The sequence below is a fragment of the Anastrepha ludens genome, chromosome 2, assembly GCF_028408465.1.
Source record: "Anastrepha ludens isolate Willacy chromosome 2, idAnaLude1.1, whole genome shotgun sequence".
Taxonomy (NCBI): domain Eukaryota; kingdom Metazoa; phylum Arthropoda; class Insecta; order Diptera; family Tephritidae; genus Anastrepha; species Anastrepha ludens.
The window spans coordinates 104,005,112-104,016,950 of record NC_071498.1 but is presented as its reverse complement, the minus strand read 5'-3'; the positions used below and the strand labels follow the sequence as shown (position 1 = coordinate 104,016,950).

Sequence of the window (11,839 nt, the reverse complement as noted above, 5' to 3'; positions counted from 1 at the left end):
TGCACGCTCTCGAAAGCCAATCGTCGAAAATGGCGATAAAGTTGAGGAAGTAGGCGAACCGGATCAATATGTAAGAAATTATTCCATTGTCCAGAAAAAAAAAATAAGTCAGGAAAAATTTGTATTTAAACCAGATAATTCTAAATTGGTTACCTTTATCGGCGGAACGAAGTGATAAAAAAGTTTTTTAGATCTTTGCGCTATTAATAATTAGAATCGAGATCGAAATAGTAGAATATTTCACAAATTAAGGGGTTAGGGGTAGTCAGAGGCCCGAAAAAATGATAATTTTCAATAATCTAGTTAATGGCTTTATTTTACAAAAATAAAAACATAGCATTAATACATCATGATTGGACTTGACTTTAGCAAATTTTCAAAAAAAAAATTTATAGTCGTAAAAGTTATCGCTGTTAGTGTGAAGCCCGTTTCTCCAGAAGTACTTGGAGATTCATCTAAAATCAATCCGACAAGAGAAATTAGTTTTATTAAAAGATAATTCTTTTCTAAATTAACAATATGGCGGCCTCAGGAAATATTTTTCAGATTTTCGAGAAAAATATCGACAATTAATTGTTTAAAAAATATGGAAATTAAAAAAAACAAAAATCCTTCGATCAGGTACGAAAACTCGTTTTATTTTTTTATGTTTTTCAAAAGCACTATAAATATTAATGAAATCTACCAAACGGTTTATGCTACAGTGATCACCAGTTCAAAAAACATAATTTTGAGAAAAACGCATTTAAAGTTTTGCTATCGATTTATGTATGTAGAATTATACGAATTATTTAATTACTTCCACTGTGTCATCTATTCCTGGGCCATATAATAGTTCTTCAGCCGTCATAGCAGCTTCCAAAATATCGATTCGCTGTTGCCTACGTAGCATTCTACCTTTTCGAGTGTTATCGTGCTTATCTGCCACTTTCATACGTCCATTTTTTCAGCATACGGAGCGCCCAAGCGCCCTTTGTTAATTGTTGAATAACTCGAAAAGTATTTGTTGGATTCACTTAAAATTTTCACACAATATTTTTAAGATATTATACTTTAAGAGAATGCAAAAAAATATCCAATATTTTGAAAATTCTGACTAATTTTAATATTAAATTTTAAGAAGTTTCCGCTAACAAAAAGGGAATAATTTGAAATTATAAGTGGTGTATTAATTTTAAAAATAAAATAAAAAATTAGTTCTAATTGCCTCATTCTACAGTAATTAATTATGAGTTTTATCAAAAAATTTGCTCTTTGAGATTTTGAGATTTTAAAACTTGCGACAAATAATAATTAATTTTTGATTTTTATTTTATTATTGAGAAAATATAATCATATGAATACTGAATCATATTTTTTGATAAGAAATAAAACTACTTTTTCGCGTGTTATTCGTTCGATCTGAAATATTGACTATTTTGTGGGTTGCTATTTTTTTTTATTAGAAATAATCATTATGTTTTGGGTTTTACATTTTTCATTAAAAATAATGACTAAATTTTTGAGTTTTACGCTTTTGATCGATAATTAAACTTATTTCTTGAGCCATATTGTTTCTCGCAGAAATAAAAGTTAATTTTTGAGTTGAGCATTCGTTACATGGAAGAAAACCACCGCAAGCCAAAAAAATTATAAAAAGTCAGTGTAACTTCGGAGTTACTTCAAATTTGCTCTTTATTGTACCAAAATTCAACGGGTTAAAAACTGTATACTTAATGTTTTTCTAAAAATATCCATTTAAAAATTTGAAATTTTTATGAAACTTTGAGTTATATGGTTTCATTGTAGCATAAGCTATATTTTTATAAAAGATCTCCAGATCTCCAAAAAATCATTTCAATAAATTTTTGTTTTATAGTAACATTTTAAGTTCTCATGCTCTTTAAAGAACACGCAATGTAAGAGAATGCATAACACCGTCAATAAAAAAATTAATCAAAAATCCAACGCTAAATTTTGGCTAAAAAGTTTGAAATTTTGATGAAAATTTTTTGCAATTTTTTAAATTTTGTTCAATGTTTGAAGCTTTAAGTTATATGGTACATAATAAAAATGTTGCAATACGTCGCGCCGCTATTATTGTTAGTACAGGTGGTTTTGGAAATACGGTATTAGCTCAAAAAAATACCAAAATGAACTTGAAAGTGCTGCTGAAGAAATTTGCATAAATATTGTATATTTTTTCGAAATCAAGCATTTTATTAGATTAATATCCATGGGCTTATCTGGTCCTAAGTTCCTTGAAAAAAAATTATCTGAGCTGGTGAGACATTTTTTTATAATTTGCATATCCTTTGCTTTTTAAGTAAAACAATTCATAAATATATTTTTTCCAGAAATAAAAAAAAATTTTTGAACGCGCTCTTTATAAAGTGTCAGTTCCACCGAAAAGGAGGCATAATTTGTCTTTTGTTTTTTGAAATTCCAAAGAAATTCCTCCTATTCACAAGCCGCAAGATTCCCAGGGAGAAATAAAATTGAACTGAATGCTTTTCTTCTTAAAACCTCCAGCAAGAAGCCAAACTGGTGTTATGAGTGCCTGCGTACAGAGGTACAGACTATAAGAAAAATTGTATTAGCTTCGAACCCACTTGTTTACGGTAGTCTTAAAATAATTAAACCGCATCGTTCCAAGGAGATGCCCGAATATGATACAAAATGGAACGTATGCAAATATCGGATTGCAATTTTCTCTTTTTGGCGTATACAAATCCAAAAATAATATCCATATTACTGAAATTAAGGATATTTAATAAATTCCACAGCCTTTCATTTGGGTGACAAGAACAGGTCGCTTAATCTTTGCTAGGTCCGTAGCTATAGCGAAATTGAAGGAAAAGAAATAGCGAATGAAATGCCAAGGCATGGCTCAGAGATACAAACCTCCCTTTCAAACCATTATAGGTATGCCAAGTTGTGGCATAATCAGGCCATAAGAGTTCATCCCTGAAACAAAGTGCTGTTGTATCAATACTGCTATAAGTTCTCTCTACAGAAATTGTCAAAATGAATAGGAATTCAATTTATTTACTACTTTCTCTGACAAGCCCAGGGCTGTAGTCGTAACGTCTCAGGCTCTATGTGTTTTTATTTGCTTTGACAGAAATAACAGAAGTTGAATTGCCAGAAATCCTCAATTTTATCTGTTTGGTAAGTTAAAATAAATTATTTTAATAGGACAATAACGGGATTCATTAACGGGTTCCTTGTTGGGTATTGAGCATTCAACAGTGAGTGTCATACAGGCCTTTCCAACTTATCATATTTTTCGTTCGTAAAATATTTGTAGTTATTTTAAAATACCATAAATACATAATATATTTTTATCAGATGAATGCTATTAGTCATTTTATGTTGATATGGTTACAGTACATACTTATGTATAATATATTGCATACACAGAAGTATGTATGCATGTTTAACTATGTGCATACATATTTCTTTTAAATCAAATTATCTTGGCTTGTGGTAAAAGAGAAATAGTAGAAGAGAAACTCCCCGATGGAGGTTCTCTTACTACTCGTGTAAATTCCAATGTTGTTCTCTACAAAAGAGTGACTCACTTCATACCATTTGCTTAGAGCGGCTTATCGAAAAGTGATCGACCGTTAAAGAAACAAGGCAAGCTAAAGTTTAATACGAGTATAAAAAGTAACAGGTCGATGCTGCGGTATCAGTTACTAATACAATAGTTCGGTGCTTTTAACGTTAAGGTAAGTTGGAAATATTGAAGGGGGCGGCAAATGGTGTATGTATGTATTTGAAATGCCAGTGATTGGAGATTAGTGTCTTGTACAGAAAAGTATTATAGCAACCTATGCTTCATGCCTTTCAAAACGTTAATTAGAAAAAGTGAAAGAAAAGGGGCGTAAAGGTACATCGACTGGTTATATTTAAATTTGCTAACAGAAAAATTTATTTGCACATTATTGAAGGCAATAAACTACGCTGAGTGTGCTTCCGGTTCGTACCTTCTAGCGAAGTGCCGGTAGAAGGAGTCTAATAAAAACAAAATTCGTTTGGTTTGCATTGCTTACATTGTTTCTCGAAAAGAATTAGGCAATTTAATGAACTCTTAACTATATTCTTTAAACGATTACCATTAAAGCGAAAATACAAAAATTTTAAGTTTATTCAAATAGAGAGAAAACTAGCTAACATCAATTCAATCTTTATTTGATTTAGAGAGCGCGCACCGGTATACATTCATAGTTGTAATTAAAATCAACCTTAATTTAAGAAGCGAGGGGAACCTTGGGTTTTGGCGCTATGATGTGAAATAGTTATTTTGTAATAAAATGACCTTCATACATATATATGTAAACTGTAATCAATGCCGCATATGTAAAGTGCAATGAGAGAGTGTTCTTCTGCACCCACTCAAAATGACCACAACTGAAGTAACCGCCAGTATTTGCAGAGAGCCTTTATTGAGCAGCTGCTACAACACTTTGAATAGCATAGAAAATATGAAGGCTGTCCCAGACGTCATTTAGAAGGGAAAGTGAGCAATGAATTTGAATTAAAAAATTATATTTCTTTTTCTGCTGTCAAGAGCAAACAAACTTGAAGTGGAGAGCGTGACCATATTGCATATGTAACTACAGTGCGTTAAATAATTATAGCACTACGGCTTAGTGTACAGCGATAATATTTCTATTCTATTCCATTGTAAGTTTTGATAATTTATTTATTTCTTATTTAAATTTAACATTTTTTTATGAAAATATCATGCATTCGTTCAATAAATTCATTCTCCATCGGAAACCATATAAGTTTGATTTCGAAATTTTGTGAAAATCAAAAAATAAATCAACGCATTTTTATAGAAGTCTCTTTTTAATAAGTAGTTTTAGAATTTTTAAAAATAATTGAGTTCTAGTATAATTACATATGTGTAGGTCTTAAGTGACTCAAACCACGTTGATTATTCACTTTTACTGGCGGTCTTATTCATTTTCTCGCTATAACGAATGCTTGAGAGTTTTATTTACAATATATAGAAAAAATACCCAAGATCATAAGCAAAAAAAAAAATAAAAATTTACTTCGAACTTGCACTTTATTATATCAAAATTCAACAGTCTATAAATCTGCGTAAATAGTTGTAAAAATAATCATTAAAAAATGTGAAACTTTTATGAAAATTTGTTAAATTTTTTTTAAATTTACATGAAGTTAGAAACTTTGGATTAATGTGGATAGTGCAGGGGTGTGGTGAGTCAGCACACTTATGGTGTGAGACAAAATTTTAAGAAAAATAAGACTCAATTCAAGAAAATTAGTAATCGACTATATCATGTCTATGTTATCTCAATCGATTTTCAGGTGTAGGAAAATTTAGAAACATGAAAATTTCAAAATGCGATATCTCAGCGAAAAAAAATTATATTTGAGCAAACTCAACGCCGTTTGAAAAAAGAAGGCTTGTATTTAAAGATGCCATCCTTTAATTTTGGTGAAAGAAAACATCTGCAAGGCTACATAACCTCAAATATGGGCAAAAACGGTGTTTTTTGCACTTTTAGGTTAGGATATCTCGAAAACCAGAGCTGATAGAGCAATTCTGAGTCCAGATTTGGATTCAGCGCATCATAAACGGAAATATATAGTCTGGTTTCTGGGTCTGAGTGCTGGTTAAATTTTGTCGGCCTGTCTAATAGACAAGCACTATTAAAGGTCGAAGTGAACTGAAATTGGAAAATGAAGAAACTACTGTTGTTCGAAATGCTGTTGCTCCAAACGACTTACCTGGGTATAAGAAATCCTATATGTATACCTATGTATGTAGATCGCAACTAGTGTGAAATATTTTCTTTTCCTGCAAGGTTAACCCAATCTTTTCCTCCTTCAAACCAGTTCGGTTATCGCTCTGCTGAACATTCAATTATATTCCATCTTTCGGACTATTTCTCGCCACTTTGCTTGCTCTCAGAAATTTGCCATTGGCTGCTGGTAAGAGACCACACAGTTAGAAAAAAACCTGGTACCTTCGTTTCATTGCTTCATGCACTTAACGGGTATATTAGTGAAATCTGGGACAAATCAAAACGTAAGCAACTACAGAATCACTTGGCTATGAACAAAGATTTTTATCAAAGAAAATAGTCTAAAACTCAAGATAAAAGTTTAACCCTTTGTCTACTGCCCGGGTCGAATAGATCCGATCTAGTTTTTTTTTGTATTCCCATATCAATATGAGCTGCTTTTAATCTGGGTAATTTTCCATTTTGTTTATTTCCAAGTCTTCTGTAATATTTCAAAGAGTATTGTTTTTAAATAATTGTTAGTAAAAACTCTCTAAGGGGGACTATCATCTGAACAGTATACAGGGTTTGATTGAAAAGTAATGAGCCTTCCTGCGCGGAGCGTCTGCCAAGCGATCAACCGAATCGGCTGGTGGGGGAAAATGATCGTTGGACCTTCCCCTTCCACTAGAAACCGGTCCCAGTTCGCTGGTAACAGCGGTGCAGTCAACATTGCTCCGCGCGTGAAAGCTGTTTTAAAAGTGTGTTAGGATATTGCAGTGGCGAAAATGCAGCGATCGTTGGAGTAACGTTACTTGATACACAAGCTAAACAAAACGAGTACCGAAAGCATTGGGCTACTCAAGGAGGCTTACGGGGACCAATCTCTGTCCAGTGCCCAGGTAAAACGGTGGCAGAAGTCGTTCAAGGAAGGGCGGGAGAACGTCGAAGACGAACAGCGATCTGGAAGGCCTTCGACGACGTAAACAGACGAAGATGTGAGGATTTTGCAGTGGCGAAACTGCAGCGATCGTTGGAGTAACGTTACTCGATAAAATTTTGCGTAAAGCTAAACAAAACGAGTACCGAAAGCATTGGGCTACTCAAGGAGGCTTACGGGGACCAATCTCTGTCCAGTGCCCAGGTAAAACGGTGGCAGAAGTCATTCAAGGAAGGGCGGGAGAACGTCGAAGACGAACAGCGATCTGGAAGGCCTTCGACGACGTAAACAGACGAAGATGTGAACCAGGGAGATGGGGGTTCCCTCCCTACAGCCCAGACCTGCCCCTCCGGACTTCATCTTTTTCCCGCGCCTGAAAAAAAAACTGAAGGGGAGGCGTTTCGACTCCATCGAGGCGATCCAAAAAACTGTGACAGCCGAATTGAACGCGATTCCGGCGGATGAGATGTTTCCTGCAGTGGAAGGACCGCTACCAGTTGTGTATTGACGTTCAAGGACCTATTTTGAAGAATATTAGTTGTATAAGCCAAAAGGTCTTTTTAATCAAACCCTGTATAAGGATTAAGCGAGTTTTCTTTCTTCTTTTCGTGCACTTCTTATTTATCGGGCGACTTGGGAATTTGAAATGGAAGCCTACAAATCTATGCTATTCGATTGCCAGTCCTTCTCCTTAATGCCGGAAATTTGGGCTCTTAGCTAAATACTAATAACAGTTTTGAATATAGCTATTTTGAATTCACGGTAATTTTGAAGGAGTAAAACAGTTCTTTTTTAAATTAAACTGAAACCAAGCTTGGCTAGCCATACTTACATATACACCCCATACACCCGTTAAAAACGCACTATAATTTTATTTCTATTTTTTATTGTGCTTTAGAGATATTATTTTTACATGCACTGTTTGGGCAAGCGCAATAAGAGAAATAAGTTCACATTACAAGCATCAAAAACAACATTCTTTTGTATTAGGCAAGAAGAGAGTAGACAAATATAACTGTTTCAAAGTAATAAACGTTTTTTGGGAATTCTCTTAAAATATTTTTTATTTACTCTCCCTAGTAATGCGTTGAATATCCACTCTTTTCAATAACTTCAAAGGTCCCGTTTGGCATTGAATTTAATAATGAACCAGGAACCAATAATGACATCTTTCAACTCTTCCTTTTAGAGTACACTTATTTCCTCTATAAAGTGCTCGAGCCATTGCATCTCACATGTTCTCCATGATATTGGCATCTGAAGAAATTGACGGCCACTCTAGAAAAGCCAGTCTATACATTGTTCAGCAAACGTACTCAAAGTGCGAGGAGATTTATGACAGGCCGCATTGTTTTGCTGGAAAACAAGCTTTTCGCCCGAATTCACATTGGGAAATGGCAGCAATTTATCCGAAAGTAAGCTTGGAAGGAGGCGGTTAGCACTGAGAACTTTCTTTGTGAGTGTCTTGCATTTGCTAGAGCAAGATTATGAGTTTTGGGTTCCGTTGTCGTGGGAATGAGTAATATTCGTCCTCTAAAACTGGAGGATATTTACAAATTTACCAGGACCAACTACCTCTGTCTCTGTCTTTATTATTTCCTATCTCTTTCTCTAATACTTTTTTTCTATCCCCCTTGACTATCTACCCTCTTTCCAAAGCTCTAAACACAATGGGCTTTTTAGCCTGCGTGTTTTAGGAGCCACCAAATCTCTTGGCGCTCTTTTGCTGGACCAATTGACATTTCAATTTCAAGCTTATGTTCTCTTAGGAATTGAAAACATTTAAATAATTTTTTTTTATTTTAAACCACCAGATTCCTATTACGATCTATATTGTAACGAGCGAAGGTTTTCCATTTCATTTTGTACTCAGCCGCAAGTTTTGGAGGTGGCTTCACGTTTTTCCATTTCTGAAAGCTGTGTACCAGTTTTTAAATCCACGGTGGCGCAAAATGAATCTTCCAATCTTGTTTTTCAAAAACTTTTTTTCTCATTAAAAAAATTTTTGTAATGGTAATCTTTATATTGACTTTCTTTTTCCTGCATCTGTAAAGTTCACAAGTGTCGAATATGATTGACGTCGCCATTTGCGAAAATTATAAATCTTCCGATTGGGTCAAAAATTTCGCGCCACCTTTTATATGTATTTGTATTTTCACAAAATTCAAACGAAATAAAGGGCTCTTCACTTCACTAACTCCACTACTTGCACTCAATAATTCTTGATTTCTTTTTCAGCAAATACTAAAACAGCTCACTAACTACAAATATGGACTTCTATTACGCTGCCGGTTCCGCTCCCAGCCGGTGTGCCCTTATGACCGCAAAAACACTTAATATTGACCTGAATAAGAAACATTTAGATCTCAAGAGCTGCGACCAATACAAACCAGATTACTTGAAACTGAATCCACAACACAGCGTTCCGACTTTGGTGGACAATGGTTTCGTTCTGTTGGAATCACGCGCCATTATGATCTATCTGGTTGAGAAATACGGCAAAGACGACTCCCTGTACCCCAAGTGCCCCAAGAAGAAAGCCGTGATCAACCAACGTTTGTACTTCGATGTGGGCACTTTGTATAAGAGTTTCTCTGATTACTATTTTCCGCAAATGTTTGGCAATTCCCCTCCTCTTCCCGAGCTACACGAGAAAGCCGATGATGCCTTCAAATTGCTAGACATCTTCCTAGAGGGACACACCTATGTGGCTGGTGACACATTCAGTTTAGCCGACATTTCTGTTGTTTCCACTGTGTCCGCATTTGAAGTGCTGAATTTTGATTTCAGCAAACATGCAAATGTGAACAAATGGTATGCGAATGCGAAGAAGGAGGTGCCCGGCTTCGATGAGAACTGGCAGGGCTGTTTGGAGTTCAAGGAGAAATTTTCGAAAGCAGTTCAAAAATAGTTTGTAATGTCAAATAATAATTAGTATGTTTTTATGTTTACACTATTTTTTGGTAAAATTCTTATTTATTGCACATCTCTTTACTTTTTAAAATACTCTTGCAACAGGTACTTTGCTACTATGTACTCGTAAATAAAATACAAATTACAAATTACAATTTAAATACTAACTACATTCATACGCACATATTTTATATTACTAATTTAGTATTTCTGTTTTTGTTTTTTTTCGCAATTCACTAAAATCTTTTAAAAAATCGAGCTAGACTTTGCATAGTCCATTGGCCGTCGAAACGATTGCTCCAAATTATGTAGTCGCTCTTCCAGATCATTCATGGAGTTGCGTAGTATATGGCCGCGAGGACGCAAAGAAATCTGCGGCGAATTCTGCACCAAGTCATCTTTCACGCCGGAGAAGGAGTGTCGTGCGCACGAGTGCTTCTCGAATTTCGTATTTTGATAGTCGTGCCGATGGTGATCGCATAGTGAATTATGCATGGCATGCGAATTGCGACAATTGGATGCCACCAATGGCTCATCATTCTTAAGTGAGTCTTCGTAGTTGTCACTGATCACATGTAGGAGAGAGTATTTGTTTAATATTTTGGGATAGAATAAGAATGCCAGATATACCAGCATATTAGAGCATGTAAGTTGATCGAAATTCTTATTACCTGCTTTCGTTTCCCATCGTTGCTGTCACACTTCCGCCACTACCACTCGTATTGTTGTTGCTATTGCCGTTGCTGTTATTGTTGCCGTTATGCTTATGCTTGGCATGTCTGGGACACAGCAATTCTAATGTATTCAAACTTTGTGAGTGCTGTGAGCTGGTTTTAAAAGAATCCGGCGAAGTTTCATATAACTCACGGCTGCTAAGGAAGTCAACTCCAGAATCTTGACCATTTGAATGTAGCGAAAACATGGAGGTCTCATATCCGCTGGGTGAACAAAGGAGTATGAAATATTTACATATAAATATAGTAGCAAATAACCAGTATGTGCTGCTCTGCTCTTTAGGCAAAGCGGGTGCTCGTATATTGTATTAAGGTGGAGAGATATTACGAGTACATGGACTTTTTTATATACAGGGTCCAGCCTTCGAAGTGTAACTAACTTCAGACAAGCTAACCAACTTACAAGCGCACAGCAGAATTTTGCCGAGAGTAAACGCGAAAAGAGAAAATCAGTAATGGATTTCAAACGTAATATGTAGTGTGATTGCATTATATTTTGCCGGAAAATCACAACCAGCGATTGTTCGTGTGATCGAGCCCCTTTAAGTAAATAAAGTTTTTGTTTATCGCACCTTTACTCGTTCCAATGATACTGGTACCATCGCGAAACGTCATGGAGGTGGTGAACAAAAGACTGCAACATCACGTGAAATGGTTCAAAAAGTGAAGAAGCGACTTGAGTAAAATCCCCGATGAAGTGCCAATCAAATGGCGAAATAACTAAAAATATCTCACCGTATCATCCCCCACATACTGAAAAATTATCTCAAAATGAGTCGCCTCTAAAGGCTCTTGATCTCACATCTAAGTAGCAACAAGTCAGACTTGAGAGACCGACGGCGTTGCTTGGCTTGGCCAAAAGCGGTCAATTTCCGAACATTGTGTTTTCTGTCGAGAGAATTTTTGAAATTAAACAATTCGTAAGCTCCCAAAACGATAGAGTTTATTTCACCTACCGTTCATACGAGAATTTGAGTCATCGATCGGCCACCAGCAGGCAGCACCCGCCATAGGTAATGGTTTGGGCCGCTGTAACCACAGATGGGCGCTCTTAAATCGTTTTTATCGAGCCTGGCGTTAAGGTAAATGTGAAATATTATCGGGAGAGTATTCTGGATGTTGCTTTGAAGCTGTGGGCACACAAACATTTGGGTGGCAGACCATGGACGTTTCAAGAGGACTCGGCACCGACTCCTAAAGCTCGAGTGAACCAAGAATGGCTAAAAACAACATTCCGAACTTCATAACGTCCACACAATGGCTCTCAAATTCACCAGACGCGAAGCCGATGGATTATTCTCTTTGGGCCATTTTGGAGAGCAATGTCCGAACTAAAAGATTCATCAATCTCGAGGCGCTGAAAAAAGCCACTGTCCGCGAGTGGGCCAAAATAGCTGCAAATTACATTCGGGCAGCTTGCGATTCGTTTCTGGACCGTCTCCAGGCAAAAAGTGGTGATATCGAGCAAAAGTAAATTGATTCTAAATTTTGTATTATTTTCACAC

At 35.8% G+C, this 11,839-nt stretch overlaps 2 protein-coding genes across 5 annotated transcripts in view; one reads left to right on the top strand and one right to left on the bottom strand.

Moving 5' to 3' along the window:
• The first annotated feature begins 3,062 nt into the window (after window positions 1–3,062).
• Window positions 3,063–9,772, top strand: LOC128854984 (glutathione S-transferase 1-1-like). Of its 4 annotated transcripts, none has more exons than XM_054089519.1 (2): window positions 3,063–3,150; window positions 8,926–9,772. In XM_054089519.1, the coding sequence occupies exon 2, from the start codon at window positions 8,957–8,959 to the stop codon at window positions 9,596–9,598; it is 642 nt and encodes a 213-aa protein (XP_053945494.1). In that variant the 5' UTR covers window positions 3,063–3,150; window positions 8,926–8,956; the 3' UTR covers window positions 9,599–9,772. The 4 variants fall into 4 exon arrangements, with proteins under 4 accessions (XP_053945494.1, XP_053945492.1, XP_053945495.1 ...); XM_054089517.1 differs by lacking the exon at window positions 3,063–3,150 and adding an exon at window positions 3,621–3,713; XM_054089520.1 differs by lacking the exon at window positions 3,063–3,150 and adding an exon at window positions 3,784–3,874.
• Window positions 9,773–9,842: 70 nt separating this feature from the next.
• LOC128854983 (cadherin-89D) overlaps window positions 9,843–11,839 on the bottom strand; it is a 51,663-nt gene continuing 49,666 nt past the window's right edge. The window contains exons 13-14 of the mRNA XM_054089516.1: window positions 10,272–10,547; window positions 9,843–10,165 (exon numbers count right to left, since the gene is read on the bottom strand). Of these exons, the coding sequence (XP_053945491.1) occupies window positions 9,847–10,165; window positions 10,272–10,547 (595 nt within the window). The 3' untranslated portion in view covers window positions 9,843–9,846. The remainder of the gene's footprint in view (window positions 10,166–10,271; window positions 10,548–11,839) is intronic.